This window comes from Lactuca saligna, chromosome 8 (genome assembly GCF_052625555.1).
Source record: "Lactuca saligna cultivar CGN05327 chromosome 8, ASM5262555v1, whole genome shotgun sequence".
Taxonomy (NCBI): Eukaryota; Viridiplantae; Streptophyta; class Magnoliopsida; order Asterales; family Asteraceae; genus Lactuca; species Lactuca saligna.
In genome coordinates this window covers 154,453,890-154,474,402 of record NC_136424.1, presented here as the reverse complement: position 1 = coordinate 154,474,402, position 20,513 = coordinate 154,453,890, and the positions used below count along the sequence as shown (strand labels likewise).

The window sequence follows — 20,513 nt, the reverse complement described above, 5'->3', positions numbered from 1 at the left end:
GGACGGGTCATAGCCTACGCATCACGACAACTGAAGCCGCAAGAGACGAGATACCCTACACATGATTTAGAGCTGGGAGTGATGGTATTCGCTCTGAAGATTTGGAGACATTACCTCTATGGGGTCCGTTGTACCATATACACGGATCACAAGAGCTTGAGACACATCATGGATCAGCCGAACCTGAATATGAGGCAACATATGTGGCTGGATCTAGTCAAGGACTACGATTGCGAGATCCTTTACCACCCCGTTAAAGCGAATGCGGTGGCGGAAGCTTTGAGCTGTAATTCAGCTGGGTCTTCCGCCCCAGCGATATGTATGAGGATAGCGGTGGATTCTCTTCTTGTGAGTTTGATCAGAGATGCTCATGTTGAGGGCATGTGACTAGAGAACTGGAAGCTAGAGAGGATCAGGGGTGAGAACACCCGGTTTGTGCAGGATAGACGGGGATTATTGACCTAATGCGGTCGGGTATGGGTTCCGATGTCTGGTGGGTTCAGACAGACAGTGATGGAGGAGGCTCACAAGTCTCACTTCTCTATTCACCCGAGGGCCACCAAGATGTACCGGGATTTGAGTTTGAGTTACTGGTGGCCGTGCATGAAGCGAGAAATCGCTTGGTACATCGAGAGGTGCTTGACTTGTAGGATGGTCAAGGCCGAGCATCAGAAGTCGCATGCTACGCTGCAGCCCCTGGAGATTCTCATGTGGAAATGGGAACAGATCACGATGCACTTCATTACCAAGCTGCCGAGGACGACGAAAGGGTTTGATGCTATATGGGTCATCGTGGATCGATTGACCAAGAGTGCCTATTTCTTGGCTATACGGGAGAGTTTATCCGTCGAGACGTTGGCCAACATGTATGTCCGCGAGATAGTCGCTCGCCACGGGGTTCCGGTCTCGATTGTCTCCGATCGAGATGTTAGGTTTACCTCCCGATTCTGGCAGAAGTTCCACGAGGAACTGGGCATGCGACTGCATTTTATCACAGCATATCATCCGCAGACCGATGGTCAGAGCGAGCGGACCATACAGACTCTCCAGGACATGTTGAGGGCATGTGTCATTGACTTTGATAGGAGCTGGGATTCCCGCCTACCCCTTGCAGAGTTCGCCTACAACAACAACTATCATTCCAACATTGGCGCCCCGCCTTTCGAGCTGTTATATGGGTGGACATGTCGCACCCCGGTTTGTTGAGGTGAGGTCGGACATAGGGTGTTGGGACGGATGGAGGTAGTCTTGTTGACTACCGAGAAGATTTAGCAGATTAGGTAGCGACTACAGACCGCTCAGAGTCGGCAGAAGAGTTATGCCGATAGACACCGATCTGAGTTAGAGTTCCAGGTTGGTGACATGGTACTCCTGAAGGTCTCGCCCTAGAAGGGTGTGATTCGCTTCAATAAGAGGGGGAAATTGGGACCCCGATATATTGGGTCGTTCAGGATCATTTCCAGGGTTGGCAAGGTGGCTTATAGACTAGAGGTACCGGAGAAGCTCAGTCAGATCCACCACACTTTTCACGTTTTGCAATTGTGAAAGTGCGTTATGGATCAGGTCGTTTGATGATATTCAGGTCGGTGAGTGACTGAATTACGTGGAGAGGCCCGTAGCCATACTTGAGAGGAAGGTGAAGGTTATGCGGAACAAGGAGATACCTTTGGTAAAGGTACAGTGGGAGCACCGAAGAGGGTCTGAGTGGACGTGGGAGATGGAGGTAGAGATGCGGGAGCAGTATCCAAAATTGTTCACCACGACAAACTTTGAGGACGAAGTCTAGTTCAAGTGCGGGAGAATTGTAACGCCCCAATTCTCAGGTATTAATTTTATGGCTTTAAATTTCATAATTTCAAGGTCTACTCGACGAGTTGGATGCCCTAACTCGTCGAGTAGCAGCGGATTGGGCCACATGTTTAAGTGACCTACTCGCCGAGTCAAAGATAGAACTTGACGAGTAGGAGCTGGAGGATGAAACCTTAATTTTTGGGGTTTTGCACCCTATTTAAAGGGTCATTAGCCTCCCTTAGCCCCCCTTACAGCCTCTTGATAGTCCAACAAACCCTAATCCGTGTGTGTGCTCCATTTTTGTGTGTGTTAAGCTTTGGAAGGTGGATCTTAGTGAGAGGAGCTTGAAGATCAAGTAGCTAGCAACAAGGAACATGTGTGGATCTGAAATCTACCTCAGCTAGCATCATTTCAAGGTATCAAGTCGTTACCTTGACCTCATTTCCTTGAATGAATTTCCACCAATCAGATACAAGCTCTCTCTTTCTCTCTCTCTTTAAAATTTTGACGAATTGTTCTTAGCATCTTCCCTATTGAGTGCTAGGGGGTGGTGTGCATTTGGGCATAGCGCTTTTAGCGAGGCTTCTTAACACCTCCACTACCATTAGCCTTAGATGATCAACGTCACTTATAAGATATAAGATTGGGTGGAGACTAAATATTTCAAATCTTGTTAGATGAGCATCACTTAATGAAATCACTCAACATATTTAACTTAAGGAAAAAATATGAATTTTGTTTCCTTAAATAAACATTTATGAAAATTTAATTATTTGCACAAAACTATTATTGGAAAATACAAAATATAAAATGAAAATAGATAGGTATTAAAATTCCATGTTTTATCATATAATCCTTTTGTATCGAAAATAATGCTTCGTTCTAAATGCATCGATGTAATAATCTATTTGCGCAAAAACACTAATCGCCTCTTAAAACAATAAAACTAATTTCCGAAAGAAATTATTCGCAACAACTGAATCTGCATGAGGCGAGATACCCTACACATGATTTGGAGCTGGGAGCGATGGTATTTGCTTTGAAGATTTGGAGACATTACTTTTATAGGGTCCGTTGTACCATATACACGGATCACAAGAGCCTGAGACATATCATGGATCAGCCGAAAGTGAATATGAGGCAGTGCAGGTGGCTGGATCTAGTCAAGGACTATGATTTCGAGATCCTTTACCACCCCGGTAAAGCGAATGCGGTGGCGGACGCTTTGATCCGCAAGTCAGCTGAGTCTTCCGCCCCAACAATATGTATGAGGATAGCGGTGGATTCTCCTCTTGTGAGTTTGATCAGAGATGCTCATGTTGAGGGCATGCGACCAAAGAACTGGAAGTTGGAGAGGATCAGGGGTGAGACCACCCGTTTTGTGTAAGATAACCGGGGATTATTGACCTGATGCGGTCTGGTATGGGTATCGATGTCTGGTGGGGTCAGATAGACAGTGATGGAGCAGGCTCACAAGTCTCACTTCTCTATTTCACCAAGGGCCACCCAGATGTACCAGGATTTGAATTTGAGTTACTAGTGGTCGTGCATGAAGCAAGAAATCGCTTGGTACATCGAGAGGTGCTTGACCTGTAGGATGGTCAAGGCCGAGCATCAGAGGCCACATGGTACGCTCTAGCCCCTGGAGATTCCCATGTGGAAATGGGAACATATCACGATGGGCTTCATTACCAGGCTGCCAAGGACGACGAAAGGGTTTGATGCTATATGGGTCATCGTGGATCGATTGACCAAGAGTGCCTATTTCTTGGCTATACGGGAGAGTTTATCCGTCAAGACGTTGGTCGACGTGTATGTCCGCGAGATCGTCGCTCGCCACAGGCTTTCGGTCTCTATTTTCTCCGATGGAGATGTTAGGTTTACCTCCCGATTATGGCAGAAGTTCCACGAGGAACTGGGCACGCGACTACATTTTAGCACAGCATATCATCCGCAGAACGACGGTCAGAGTGAGTGGACCATACAGACCCTCGAGGACATGTTGAGGACGTGTGTCATTGACTTCGGTGGGAGCTGGGATTTCCACCTACCCCTTGCAGAGTTCGCCTACAACAACAAATATCATTCCAGCATTGGCGCCCCGCCTTTCGAGCTGTTGTATGGGTAGAGATGGCGCACCCCGATTTTTTGAGGTGAGGTCGGACATAGGGTGTTGGGACAAATGGAGGTAGTCTTGTAGACTACCGATAAGATTTAGCAGATTAGGCAGCGACTACCAACTGCTCAGAGTCGGCAGAAGAGTTACGCCGATAGACACCGATCTGAGTTAGAGTTCCAGGTTGGTGACATGGTACTCCTGAAGGTCTCGCCCTAGAAGGGTGTGATCCGCTTCAGGAAGAGGGGAAAATTGGGACCCCGATATATTGGGTCTTTCAAGATCATTTCCAGGGTTGGCAAGGTGGCCTATAGACTAGACCTACCGGAGAAGCTCAGTCAGATCCACAACACTTTTCACGTTTCGCAAATGCGAAAGTGCAATACGGATCAGGTCTTTGGATGATATTTAGGTCGGTGAGTGACTGAATTACGTGGAGAGGACGGAAGCCAAACTGGAGAGGAAGGTGAAGGTTATGCGAAACAAGGAGATACCTTTGGTAAAGGTACAGCGGGAGCACCAAAGAGGTTCTGAGTGGACGTGGGAGCCAGAGGCAGAGATGCGGAAACACTATCCGAAGTTTTTCACCACGACAGACTTCAAGGACGAAGTCTAGTTTAATTGCGGGATAATTGTAATTCCCCGATTCTCAGGTATTAATTTTATGGCTTTAATTTTCATAATTTCAAGGTCTACTCGACGAGTTGGATGCCCTGACTCATTGAGTAGCAGTGGGTTGGGCCACGTGTTTAAGTGACCTACTCGTTGAGTCCAAGGTAGAACTCAACGAGTAGGAGCTGGAGGATGAAACCCTAATTTTCGGGGTTTTGCACCCTATTTAAAGGGTCATTAGCCTCCCTTAGCCCCCTTACAGCCTCTTGAGAGTCCAACAAACCCTAATCCGTGTGTGTGCTCCATTTTTGTGTGTGTTAAGCTTTGGAATGTGGATCTTAGTGAGAGGAGATTGAGGATCAAGTAGCTAGTAGCAAGGAACGTGTGTGGATCTGAAATCTACCTCAGATAGCATCATTTGAAGGTATCAAATCGTTACCTTGACCCTATTTAAAGTTTTGACGAAATGTTCTTAGCATCTCCCCTAGCGAGTGCTTGGGGGTGGTGTGCATTTGGGCTTAGCGCGTTTAACAAGGCTTCTTAACACCTCCACTACCATTAGCCTTAGATGATCAACGTCACTTATAAGATATAAGATTGGATGGAGACTAAATCTTTGAAATCTTGTTAGATGAGCATCACTTAATGAAATCACTCAACATATTTAACTTAAGGAAAAAATATGAATTTTGTTTCCTTAAATAAACATTTATGAAAAATTAATTATTTGCACTAAACTATTATTGGAAAATGCAAAAAATAAAATGAAAATAGATAGGTATTAAAATTCCATGTTTTATCATATAATCCTTTTTGTATCGAAAATAATGCTTCCTTCTAAATATATAGATGTAATAATCTATTTGCGCAAAAACACTAATCCCTTTTTAACACTAATTTCCGAAAGAAATTATTCGCACTTGTCGTTTGTCACAGGTAAACGCTAGTATAGTATATAGATATCATATATGGTGTTGAATAATAGCCATAATATTTGGTTGAATTAGTTTTTCACGAAATATTTGCATGGTTTGTATCAGCGGCGGTTGGAGAAGCCCTAATATCATTCAATATATATTGATACATGCAGAGGATTCATAGACAAGCAGCAACAAATCGGAAAAAGCAAAAAAGCAACAAAACCAATGGCTACTCTTCAATTACCGCAACAAGTTCCTTCTCCTGCCCAAGACTCTGAAACCCTCAGAAAAGCGTTCCAAGGTACCATCTCTCTGCCATCACTGATTTGATTGTTTGCATCGCATTTTTATTTTTGATAGTTTAGGATACCCATCCCATATTCCATTTCTCATCTGGGTTTTGTCCAGATCCAGAAAATGTGTGGATTTTTTACTTCTGTCAAGTTTTCGTTTTTCTTAATAAAATGATAGAATATTAACTAATTAACAAGATGGGGAGTGATGTCAGGATGTATAACCGATGAGAAGGCTGTGATTAAACTATTGGGTCGTAGGAATGCAGCACAAAGAAAGAACATTGGAGACACTTATCAGGAATTATACAACCAATCTCTCATTGATTCTCTCGATTCTAAGCTTTCTGGTGATTTTGGTGTATGTTGTTTTTTGCATCTCAATATATGAAAAAGAAAATACACATTAATTTTAGGTAAAGTTGAATTCTTGAATTTGCATAACAGAGAGCAGTGATGTTGTGGACATGCGAACCACTAGAAAGGGATGCAAGGATACTCCACAAAGTGTTGAATTCAAAGCAAATAGGCATGAATGAATTAGCAATAATCATCGAAATCTGTGTTACATCGTCTCCATCCCATTGGAGGGCTATAAGAGACTGCTACGATTCCCTATTTGAATCTAACTTCCATCAAGACATGAGTTCTGATATTGTCCCACGAACATTTGTATTGGTACTCACGAGTTCTTGATTTGGTGTCTGTTTGGATCAGATAAACTCTCATTTTTAACAACTCGTTTCCATTATGCAGAATCTACTTCGGTTTATAATGCCTTTCAGGAAAAGTTTGCTAACTGTAGATTTGGATTCGGTAAATGATGACACAACCAAATTAAGAAGAGCTATTGAGTCCAAAGAAATATATGAACTTGATTTTGGCTCAATATTTAGCTGGAGGAGCTTCTTGGAGCTCAAAGCAATTTTCGAATCTTACCATCAAAAATATGGAAATCCCATTTCGGAGGTTTTGTGTCTTAACCTGTTGACAACCATTTTGTTGAACTTCTTAACTTCGTAATTAGAATATATATCACCTTTTCACTTTGGAAATTGAGTATCCAAAAATATGCTGATTGATTTTGATAACTCAAAGTCAAAGAATGGATTCTTTTATAAAGGTTTACATCAATTTTGATTATTTTTACAGGATATCAAGGATTTTGGGGATGAGATGTTGGAATCTTTGGTGAAAATTATGATTAGATGCATTGTTTCCCCTGAGAAATATTTGGCGGAGGTGATTCAAATATGTTGGAAGTTGCTTTAAATATTCACCGAGGCTAGAAAGCTTAACATCTGTTGTTTGGATGGTGGACAGGTGATCAGAGCTGCACTTTCCTGTCCCGCAGGTGTAGATCATGATTCGCTTATAAGAGTGATTGTGCGTCGGGCTGAAATAGATCTGACGAAAGTGAGAGAAGCATATTTTGAGATGACCGAAACAAGCCTTGACAATGCAATTAAATGCAATACCTCCGGAAACTATCAGGACTTCTTGATGGCATTGTTGGGACATGTTGGTTTGACAATGCAGTTGACCACAATTCTACAGAAGACTAGAAAGCATATTCAGAGAGCAGGTCTTTTTCTTGTGTACCTGTACAAACGAATCCTTGGAGATAAACATGATGTATTTGCTGGACCGAACTGTGGTGTGAACCAACATTATATCGTTAAAAACCTCCAAGAGCCTTCTGGCAACGGATGTTATCTGTTGCACGTTGAGGGTTTTAGTGACGGATTAGTGAGGGGTTTTGATGGATGATAATGCCAAGATTTCTAGTAGTTTAGTTAATGGTTTTAAATGGAAAATTTTGAATTTAGTAGTTAGGGTTTTAGAGAGAGAGAGAGAGAGAGAGAGAGAGAGAGAGAGAGAGGTAGGTTCAAATGTTTCTCACATCTATTGTGTGCTAGAATGCATCAATAATAATTTAATAATAATTATATGTATATTAAATTTATTCATAGTTATAACTCATTTTTATAAGAACTAATTAAATTCGTCATTAATGTCAACAATAATGTTTTTTAGTAGAATATACTCTCAATATTCATATTTCATGCAACTTTATTGTATTTTAAGTGAATGAGTTTCGAAACAAAATACGAACTTATATATAAAAACCTAAATGCGAATTCATTCTAAAAAAATGTTATTGCTGATATTAACGACGGATTCAATTACTTCCATAAAAAGAGAATTATAATTATGGATATTATTTAATATACATATAATTATGAAAATCATTTAATATCTGTATTTATTTAATTAAATAATAATTTAATTTTCTCCAATTTATCAATTTTCACCTCTTCAATATATACCACGATTTCTTCCAAATCTACAAGAAAATTAAAAAAACAAAAAAACTTGATTGACGCAAAAACACTCTCAAAAATACGTATGTGATTTACATGTGATTAACATATGAATCACAGACGATTCACATATGAATTACATGTGATGTACATGTGAATCACATGTAATTCATATGTGAATTACGTGTGATTCATATGTGAATTGCATATGAATCACATGTGACTCATATGTGAATTGCATTTGATTTACAGGTGCATCACATGTGATTCATATGTGAATTACATGTGATTTTCATGGGAATCACATATAATTCATATGTGAATTACATATGAAGTGCATGTAATTCATATGTGATTTACATGTGAATCACATGTAATTCATATGTGATTTACATTTTAATCGCATGTAATTCATATGTGATTTACATGTGAATCGCATGTAATTCATGTGGGAATTACATGTAATTCATATGTGATTTACAAGTGAAACACATGTAATTTATATGTGAATTACATGTGATTCATATGTGAATTAAGATAATTTATAATAAATAACTTTGAATGATGGATATGAGAAGAAAATATAAAAAGATTGAGAATATCAAAATGCATAAGTCATTCCTCTTGTTTAAAGTTAAATAGAGGTGGTATTTGTCGACCATTAAAGAGGCGAGCATTAGGTTGCCGAATCTCATCAAAGAAAGGATGTGTTATTGCTTTAAGCTATATCAATCATAAAGGATCACCAAAATCTTATCATAAATTAGGTAGATTTTTCAAAACTATAAGAGCATCCACAAAAGCCCTTTCCCTATTGTAATGATAAGAAATGGTAGTAGGATGCTATAAATGAAAGTACGTTGCCATTTATTGCACGGTATTTCTTATCAAAGAATTATATTTTGAAAAATCCATTGCAGTTTGGAGTTTCTTACACTCAGATTAGTAGGATGCTATAATATGTATGTATGTCAATAAAGTAAGCTATTAATGATATGATATGCGTAGGTTATGGTAAATGGGCTACTATTCCAGCTGTTGCTTACGCTCAATTTTCTTGGGATGTTAGCACTCTTGTATGTTGGTCTCAATGCTGAAAGAAGTAAGGCAACTGGTTCTCCCCTTTCTACTCCATGTAAAACCTGCTATATATATATATATATATATATATATATATATATATATATATATATATATATATATAAGTTATCATTCAAGAAATACAATACATGTTACTCAAAAAGTTAAGTGCCTTTTGTTATACAGAATGGGAAACAACACAACAACTTGTGTTACAAATATAATGCTTACATTATTATTTAAAAGTATAAATCAATGACAGTAGGTTGAGGTTTCTTGCATTCAACCCTAAATTGTTTTGATATTAGAAGTCATAATCCAGGTCAAAAGCATGTCAAACACAACTATCTGTAATACCTGACGAATTTTTAAATCTTTCTCGTTTGATGGATCGAGAGTACGCAACTCAGCTTCCAATCTGGAAACTTCCTTTTGCAAATGCTTAACCAACTGTTCATCTGAAACAACCTAATAAACCACAAAACAAGATTTTAGAAATTGGTATTAGATTTGACTATATCATTAAACTAAAATAATAGAAACTCGATAAAAATATTACTTGTAGATATTTTCTCTCAGATTCATATTTTGAATCTTCTTCTTCTGAGAATGATGTTTTTAATACTTGTAAAGTTTGACATCCAAGAGATTGATCGGGGCACTCATTTTCAAACCCTAAACCAGGTATTGAAGAGAACCGCTTCTTCTTGTATGTCAACACCATTTTACTACTAACCATTCAAGCTTTCTACAGTTGATACTTTAAAAGGATATTGAGAGGAATAATACACTAAAAGAGATGTTGATGAAGGTGAGAATAGAATAAGCACCTGGAGTAAAGAAGGGGAGAAGTGAAATGACCCTGTCATTGATAAGGCCACTAAAATAGGCTGCTCACTACCATTAATGAGGCTACCTTCTCGCAGCTAGCAAAAGATCTTGAACTAATTAACTATGACAGGTCCATGGCTTCAAGCGACATGAGATTGTGAATTCTGTAACAAGTCATCAACCAAATATGAAGTGTATCAGTTTCAATGAAAGAAGATATATAAGACTGCAGCAATTGAAAACAACAAACATATAGATTAGTAAAAGCATGATCTCGACGCCTTCAATGGAATAAGCAGATGATGGCCAAAGACATGAAGAAGAAACTGACATTAATTCTTCAGCCATCAATGACAGACTCGATGAGGAAGAGATTAAATCGATCAAGGAACGATTGATTAGTTCCAATCTAGACGGAACTGTGGAGACGTAAAGATCATGGATGCAAAATTGAACGGAGACGAGAGAATGATGAAGAAATAGATTAGATCAATCGATGAAGAAGTAGAAAAGTCAACAAATCCTAATCTTGCAACTTAAGTAATTCAAATTGATGAAACAATTCTAGAATGATGAGATGCATTTTCAGAAACATAGAGATCTCAGAAACACCGAATAGCATGGAGGATTGTAGGCGATTCATCGGAGGTAAGTCTTCGGATGATGGATTCGTTGGTTTGACAGAGAGCGAGAGGGGAGAGAAGGAAGTTTAGTTTATGATATTAAATTAAATTCACAATATGATTTAATTATATTTTTGTTTCTTATAATACCCTACATTGATTTAATTAAGATACTTTTCCTTCTTATTTTTTCTACTTATTTTCAAAAACGCCACAATTAATCTTGACCCTCCTTTTTTTTTTTATCTAGCGTACCACTTTTAGTTCTCGGGTTCTCAGAGTTCTCAAATGATCCGTACTCTCTCTCTCTCTCTCTCTCTCTCTATATATATATATATATATATATATATATATATATATATATACATATATATATATATATATAAAGAGAGAGAGAGAGAGAGAGAAAGTTAAGTTCAAATGAGAACACTAAATAAAGAGAGAACGCAAGAACACAATTTATATGCTATTATTCTTCTTTGAATTTAATATGTATAGTATTGTAATAATTACAGTATGAATATATTCAATTTTATATTTCTATATTCTACTATAATATATATATATATATATATATATATATATATATATATATATATATATATAGTAATTTAGTAAATTTCGATGTGGATGTTAATATGTGATTGTTTATATATTCGTTGATGAATAATATCATAAAGTTGTACATACAAAATTTTAATGTGTGATTGTTCATATATTTGTTGATGAATCATGTCATAATGTTTTATATACAAAATGCATAGCAGAATAATAACATAAATTACGATTCTCACGTTCTCACTTTATTTAGTGTTCTCATTTAAAGTTAAGCTATATATATATATATATATATATATATATATATATATATATATATATATATATATATATATATATATATACACATACATACATACATACATACTAGGTGTAAAACTTGTGTATTACTCGGGTTGATTAAAAATTTTTATATATAAAGATATAAACAGTAAGTTTTTTTTAAAAGAAAACATTAACTAGCAAAGTGTAAACATTAAATATTTTTTAATATAAAAACTCAAAATATATACAAACAAAATGATGAATAAATAAATAATTCAATTTATACTAATAAAACAAACTACAAAACCATATAACCTCTTTTTAGTTTGTCAATAAAAAGCAATAAAGTTTGATTATTGTTTCTATATAGACAATTTTACCTAAAATGATAACAATATTTGAAAGAAACATACCAATTTTGAATATATATATATATATATATATATATATATATATATATATATATATATATATATATATATATATATATTTTGAAGGAAACATATTAGAATTTGAAAATATAAGAAAACAAATTAATGGCACATTAATTACCACAAAATGACAAGTGTAAATCAATTTCTAAGAATTAATCACAAAATTACATGTGTCAAAATGAATGAAAATGTAACATGTGACAAAAAGATTTTCATTTATTAGTATGTATGTATATATATATATATATATATATATATATATATATATATATATATATATATATATATATATATATATATGTATACACACACCCCTTAATAATCATTTAGCCATAATGCTGAATTTTAAGAGGTATAAGCTCTAATGTAATTTGTACAAACAAGCTATGCATCAAAATCTTATTTAGTAAAAAAAATCAAATTTGAACCATCCGAAAGTCAATGGGTCAAATTTGAAACTGTATTCCTTCAATGTCGCCAATAGAATCAGTCAAAAAACCAATTTAATATATCAATATGAGCGCCCTTAAGAACTCCACTACCTAATCCCCGCACCTATGTCTAAAATCTCGCATTCTTCCCCATCGATATTAACATAACATTGGTCTCCCATACTCTCTCTCATGGCGTCCAACCCAAATTTGTTCCTTGGAAAACCCTAACCACAAAATCTAACACCTACCACCATCCACCACCCCTGCTTTATTTCAGATGTGTTTCATCACCTTCATCATCAGCATCAATATGAACCCCTACACTACCTTCCACAATGTTTACAGCCACCCCCATTCGCTCCAAACCCTATCACTCCATCATCGGTTGTTTTTTTTTATTTCCAGGTTCATGTGCTTCACCCATGTCACTACACACCACAACCATCACTATTACTAACTATTGTTGTGGATAAATGAAATCGGGGTCCCAAGAAAGTGGATTGTGAAGTAGATATAATGTTGCTCACACCTTCATCCATGTCACAACATACCACAACCATCACTATTACTGAGTATTGTCTTTATTACCATAAAACAGGATCTTGGAACCACTTCACCCTCACATGTAAATCTGCTTCTTTTCTTAATCCACTTTCTTCTCCACTTTAATTTCTTCCCTTAATCCAACTTCTTCTCCACTTTAATTTCTTTTTGTCTAGTCAAATTAGCTCCCCATATTACTATTATTGTATTTCATATTTATTAATTTTACCATTCACTTAATTTATATGACCAACTATTTTTAATTCCCTATTTGTTTATTTTGGATATAATACGCTTAACAATATATAAAACTTATTTGTGTATCTTAGATTACAGATATTGATAAAAAGTGTATCATAATAGAAAATTCATAGGATTTGGTAGTGACTGTAGCTGAGGAAAATATATATTCTTTTGTTGTGACTGTTCATATAAAACTACTTAATTAGGTTTGAAACCTTTTATTAATTTGTTGTATGTAATTGTAAATTACAAGCAATTACTGTTTTATATTAATATATTATGAATTTTGATGGTACAATAACATCTAAATGTTTTATTCCTCACTTCCTCAATTCTAACATTTGTGTTGGTTCATATGTGTAACATCAGAAGCCCCATACAGACTTTCATTCTTCAGTTGATTTCTCTACAATTCTAACTGAAACTTGCATCAAAGAAAAAGTATTTTTTTTTAGTTCGATTTATTTGTGGATATGATGGTATTTGTTTGAAGGGCGCTTTTAAAAAGATATTTTGTTCGTATATATATTCTTCAAGGAGGAAGCAATGGTCTGATTTTTTTGCTTAAGCTAAAGTCTAAAAGGTGTGGTGGATTTTGAAACTTTAGTTCTTTTAAGGAAAACTATCAACAACTAAAATTTCCCCTTGTTTGTGTTATTCCCTTATTTAGATATATAAATCTTTTCCAGCAATCTCTTAAATTTAGTCTTTATCTTTTGTTTGTAATGATTTGTTTGATTATCTATGTTGATTGAATATATTTGTTATTTTTTGTTCCATTTTTTCACTGTAGGTCTGCAGCTATGTAATTCTATCCATATGCCTACAAGGTGTTTGTAAAAGCTCCTATATGAACTCAAGAATATAGTACTTGATAAGTTTCTTATTAATAGAAGTACACACCTAAAAAGTTTTCAATAATCTTTAGTTCTTTCACACAAAAATAAATCTTAAAAAGTTTTCTATAACCTTTAGTTCTTTCACACAAAAATAAATCTATATCTACCTTTGAATTCCTAATTTAATAACCTGTTGTTATTGTTGTTTGATCCCTTCATCTAATCGTTTAGGTAAAAAAAACTAATTTTATAGCTGTAGAAACCACAAGTTTATAAAAAAGTTTAATTTTATATGGGTTGACGGGTTGGCGAGTCACGGGTTGGCGGGTTAGCGGGTCAGAAAACATAAATTCAACCCAACCCATATAATATATGGGTTGACGGATTGGCGGATCACAAGTTGGTGGGTTGGAAACCTCAACCCAACCCAACCCATATAACCCATTTAAGTATATGGGTTCGTGGGTTCACAACTTAATAGGTCAAACCCAACCCATATAACTCGTTTAATAAATAAGCAACGCATTTTAAAAAATGAGGTTTTTTCAACATAAATGTATAAAATGATTAAAGTAATTAACATAAAAAAAAGGTTTTCAACAATAATTCGTAATGTCAATAACATCCAAATAAAAATGAAAAATGAAAACATTCATAGAAATTGGATGTATTCTTCATCCGTGACTTGTGAGTATCTAAAAATAACGACATGTATTTTTTTCATTTTTTTTTTTTTTTGATTAACGAACCGCAAATGCAGATTAGTCACATAGTAATACGGAAATAATACAATGATACGAAGTATTACGAATACGGATGGACATTAATAATTAAATATATCTTTTTTTAATGTAATATATATATATATATATATATATATATATATATATATATATATATATATATATATATATATATATATATATATATATATATATATATATATATATATATGGGTTGGCGGGTTGACCCGTGAACCTAAACAAATAATCCAACCCAACCCATGAAATAAATGGGTTGGTGGGTTGGCGGGTTGACGGGTTGGTAGGTCAAAAATATCAACTCAAACTCGTCTATTTTCGGGTTGGATCAATGACGAGTTACCGGTTGGATCGAGAGTTGTCACTCCTAAAACAAATCAAAATTTGTGGGCTTATTATAAACGTGTTAGGGTGTACATTATTCGGCTTACAAATTTCAAATAAGTCAAAATTTGTCGGACTTCTTCGGCCTCGATCCAAGTCGAACCATAATTAAATTAGTATAATGGGAAAAATAATTTGTCGGCCTATTATAATGTAAAGCCCGTTCACAATCTATAAAAAGGAGCCCTATCCGGAAATATTTGGTATGGAACAAAAAGAATGTAAACCTATTTCATATGTATTTTTATTTTATTTTATTTAATTTCATATAAATAAAAACATAATCAAAATACAAGAAAGAAAGTTAAAAGTAAAAGTGAAACCAATTAAGATTTAAGGGTGGTCGCTTTATGAAAGAAAAATGAAGAACTTGTTTTCAAATTAAATGTTATATAAATCAAAATTAAAATCACGGAGGAACAAATTCAAAATAAGCGGCATGGTGGTTAAAGGCATAAGGGAAAAATAAATTATATCGAGTATATGAATAAAAAATTAAAATAAAATTATCACCTCCCATATATAAATCTCATAAGTTAATTTAAAATTTAATATGTATTGTGATTTAATTGAATTTAAAAATGAATTAATTAAGAAAAAATATGTGAAGCTACCACGTGTCAACATGAAAAAGATAAAATTTTGAACTAATACTCTAGAAAAATAACATGTGACACAAGTTATGTTTATTTATTAGGTACTATATATATATATATATATATATATATATATATATATATATATATATATATATATATATATATATATATATATATACACACACACACACACATACTAGTGGGGTACCCGTGCGATCAAGCGCTCATTGTTGCATTTGTGGAATTGTTTTCGATGGCAGTAAGTTTTCTTTCGATATGTTGTTACAGGATAAACATAAAAGTTGGTAATTTAGCTTAAAAAGGAAAATATGTAGTATTTTTTCGATTGAATATAATACTCTATTAATTTGGTTACAAATAAAAATATGTTGTTATTATAGGTTAATTATGAATGTGACACCCTATGCTCGTTACCATTCTAGAGTAAATAAATTTTTGTATCAAAAGCAACATTTCTAATAAACTAATATATATATATATATATATATATATATATATATATATAACCATCAAATTAATAAAACCATTACATGTAAATAAGGAATACACTTTTTTCTTCTATTTATTTGTACATTGTATTATATTACAGAAAAAATATTTATAAACTACATTACAACATTACAACGAATAAAATTCTATTAAATTGAATAAAATAACTATAAAATTGTGTGAGTTTGCTCTCACTTATGTCGTTATTTTTGTATATTACATAAAAAAAATATTTATAAACTACATTACAACATTACAACGATTAAATTTACATTAAATTGAATGAAATAACAATAAAATTGTATGAATTTGCTCTTACTTATTTGCTTTTACTTATGTCGTAATTTTTTTATTCCCTAATTTAAGTGATGTTTGAAGAATTGTTTTTGACCGAAACATGAATATCATTTCTTAGTTTTAATGGATACCTTGTTTAAGCATTTCATCTAGATTTTTCAAATAAGCCACAATGCATAGATTCCTGAACATTTTAACATATAAATTTAATTTTTATTATGCTTAAACCTAATCACTACACGAATAATGTGAACTACCACAAGAATGTCCGAAATTATTGAGGTCGAAATTATGCTTGAACCTAATCACTACAATTGAGTTTAGCAAGTTTCTTATTCACGTAACATTTTAAATATATATGTAAAAATTTCATAGTTTTTAGAAAATATTAAAAAACTTACAATAGACACATTTCTGACACATATACACTTGAAAACATCACAAATGCACCACTTCTCACCATTATAATTCTAAGTTTTAACTTATTTTGGCAGTATGAGGTGTCAACAATTATATATAACTTTTTCATCTTCACATAAACAACACCCAATTCATTAATTTGTGGAGAAAACTCCTAACTCTTGATAGAAACTTCTCCCTTGAAGATAAGAACTCATTTCTAGCAGGTAATTAAGCGATTAGAACTCACTGTGTGAGGAGAAATTGCAAGAAGGTAATTAGTCGAGAAAGATTAAGACCTTTATATGCATGTATTACTCTGTCCCTACCCCCAACTCTACCCTCCTGTTGTCACCGCGAGTTACTTCTACCTACAATAAACAATTCCCTATGCTCAATACTTTAATTTTAATAATAAATATGGAGTGATGGTGCATATATGGCTAAATCTACCATCATATTAGATGGTCTTACAAAGTCACATTTGACATTGTTACAGAGACATAAAGCTACAATAAAATTACATAGACAGGTAAACATATACATACACACAGAAAATAGATTGTAAAAAGAAACAGAGAAAGACAATACAGTTATGACATACCAAATAGATTATTTATTTCTTACAAAAATCTCAAACAACATATCACAGAGTAAAGTAGATATTTTGATAGTGTAAATGAAAATTATTACATTTTTGAAAAGAAACATATGCAGATCCTGGATTAAAGAGTGGTGATAAAAAAATCTCGCTATTTTTCTCCAATGTTATCCCATTTCTTGGTTTAAATGCTATGGTGGGATCATGAACCTGTGCCCATCCACGGAAAAAATAGGGGTAAGGTCAGTAGCAATAGCAGTATCCAGAGATACACCTTTAAGACCCACAAATTTACCTTGACAGTAAAATCAAGTAAAATGTATGTCGAAAGCCCACGTCCATAATTTGCTTCTTCCCAATTCGCCAATCAACATCTTCCAGACTGTCTCACAATTATGATATGTTTCACCAGGCTCTTCCAACATTAATAAATAAGGAGTGTGCGTGGGGGAAGGAGATCCAGATCTGCGATAAAACCTTATTGAAAGAAAACAAAAATCTGGATGAGAAAGAGCATAATTAATTAGCATTTATTTAGGTTTAGACACAGAAATATCAAGTATTTCTTATTGTGAACCAAATCAAGAAGAAAGCAACAAATCTAAATAGGGAAACGTATGTGTAAATGAAGAATCATCAAACATAAAAAACATATATACCGAAATCGCCGGTGAAGTAGACGTGGTGGTGGAGGTGTGGTATGTTTGCTAGTGATGATGATTTTGATACAGGGCTTTCTGAGGAATGGAGATAGAATGCAAAGGAGGTGATGGTGGTGAACCAGCGCAGGTGATGTCGACTATTTAGATAGAGTAATTAGGTTTTTCTTAGAGAATGCGTAAGAGAGATAGAGAGAGTTGAGAGGGTGAGAGAAACAGGGACTGAGAAAATGAAAGATTCATTTAAAGCTAGCAGCAACCCTTGTGATATTCTTACCAGTTGGATTTCTTGAGTTTCACTGCTATTTTATATAAAGACTTCCAATAGACATATACCAAAACTCAGGTGCATGTACAAAAACTCAAAGGCAATTTCATCCAAAATTGAGTTTAGGGACAATTTTGTCCTCAAATGCCATTACAAAGAAGATAAGAGACATGAAACCAAGGCAACTAGAGAAAAAGTTACTAACCTCAAACTTAACCAAGTCCAAAGGCTTATCAGGATGAAGACGGTGCAACTCTTCAACCCAAACCATCGATTGAGCCAAAAATAAGAATATGAAAACCTATGTAGGAGGAATCATTGAGAGGGTAGTGTGATGACAAAGGTAACATCGCAGGTGGCCGCTGATTTTGAAAAAATTGATGATGGGGCCGGTAGTTTTGTGTTTATAATTAGGGTTGAGAGAAATAGAGAAAGAAGTGGCGGCCAATGCAAATTCAAATGAGGTAGGGTTTTTATATCTAGGATTGAGAAAAATAATTCATTTTGATTGGTTATTTTTAATTGTAACACCGTAAATTTCAAGACAAAATTTTCATTTAAAATAATCATTTTATTCTTAGAAACACCTTTTTTTTTTTAAATAATCATTTTATTCTATGGGTCCGTGCACCCAAACTCTGTGAACCCTCAGGTTCTAACTCTGGGAACCTTCCGGTTCCAACTCTAATAACATGCACAGCATAAATCACATAGAAATAATGCAGTACAACACATCACATACAAATAGCATACAAATACTCTGATCACATAACTCTGGTTACCTACTCAAGGTAAAGTATAGTGAGAAGACTCACCTGGCAAGCAGAAAGCAGATATCCCCACACTTGAATCTCGAACTCGCCACCGCCTAACACGTAAGGCAAATACTCTCATGAATATAACTCTCGAGGCTAGAATAACTCCTCTCATAACACCCTCTTATGGGTAAAAGTCTATTTTATCTCTCTCTTGGCCCAAGGCCACATCGCTGTCCAAACCCTAAAAGTCAACGGCCAACCCTTGGTCGAAATCGAAGTCCTCAGTCTAGGTCAACCCCCGACTGACTCTACTCGCCGAGTCAACCCTGTGACTCGTCGAGTTCCCATAATCAGAACTTCCCCAATCCGCGACTCAACTCGCCGAGTCACCCCGAGACTCGCCGAGTCCCACCACTCTGAGTCCACCCACACCCAACTCACCGAATCATCCCTTGACTCACCGATTCTCGACTCAACCAGGAAATATTTGGGACTCTTCGACAAGACTCGTCGAGTCCAAGAACAGACTCGCCGAGTCTACGACTATCTTCAACCTACTCGCCGAGTTGTTCATACAACTCGCCGAGTTCCAGGCCATCTTCATCCAACTCGTCGAGTACACCCATGTGACTCGCCGAGTACCACCGTTCTGAATCCATTCCGAAGCATCCCAGGCCATGCAACTGCTCCAAAACCTAGATCTAGTCTCCTACCACTCACCCATCACATAAAGTGGCAAACTTTACGTGAATCCAAAGAGATCTAAGCCATTTGCACATTGGGCTCGGATTTGGGACAAGATGGCTCCATCAACCACTCACAAACAGGGACTTTCATGCACTCTAGACCTTCTCCCTTCCAGATCTGAGGTAGCAACCTCAGATCTAGCCTCTAAACTCCAATACATCCAAAGATATGATCTCCAACACCCCCAAAATGATGCATCTAAGAAATAGCAACTCAAAAAACGAGATATTACCTCAAGGGAATGCCCCAACTGAAATGAGACTCGAATCCAAACAAAGCTCCTTGCTCCAAGCCTTCAATCTCCCAAAATTCCTTCACAAATACTCCTCCAAGCTCCAATCCATTCAACAATGGAGCTTCTTCGTGATTTAGGGTTTTCTGGGGCTCAAGGGGTGATAAAGAGGCTGGGAGGAAGACATAATGATCATTATATAAGGCTCAACCCCGGGAATCAGGGTTTTCTCCACTCAGCGCCTACTCGCCGAGTCCAATACACTGACTCGCTGAGTCGGCCACTTAACACGCGACCAAGTCGCGACTCTACTCGCCGAGTCCACACATGGACTCGCCGAGTCGCTCTTTCCCAAATTACTCTTTTAGCCCTTCAGCTCTACTCTTGATATTT

The 20,513-nt window shown here is 35.5% G+C and overlaps 1 protein-coding gene and 1 long non-coding RNA gene across 2 annotated transcripts; one reads left to right on the top strand and one right to left on the bottom strand.

Annotated features, from left to right (window-relative positions):
- Positions 1–5,637: 5,637 nt before the first annotated feature.
- LOC145010202 (annexin D3-like) lies at positions 5,638–7,502 on the top strand. The gene is made up of 6 exons (XM_078968772.1): positions 5,638–5,740; positions 5,948–6,093; positions 6,180–6,410; positions 6,489–6,701; positions 6,885–6,974; positions 7,056–7,502. The coding sequence occupies exons 1-6, from the start codon at positions 5,665–5,667 to the stop codon at positions 7,500–7,502; spliced, it is 1,203 nt and encodes a 400-aa protein (XP_078824898.1). The 5' UTR covers positions 5,638–5,664.
- Positions 7,503–17,436: 9,934 nt separating this feature from the next.
- LOC145012406 (uncharacterized) lies at positions 17,437–18,816 on the bottom strand. The gene is made up of 3 exons (XR_013664477.1): positions 18,589–18,816; positions 17,752–17,933; positions 17,437–17,666 (listed from the first exon to the last, which is right to left on the bottom strand). It is a non-coding gene; the product is annotated as an uncharacterized LOC145012406 (long non-coding RNA).
- Positions 18,817–20,513: the final 1,697 nt, after the last annotated feature.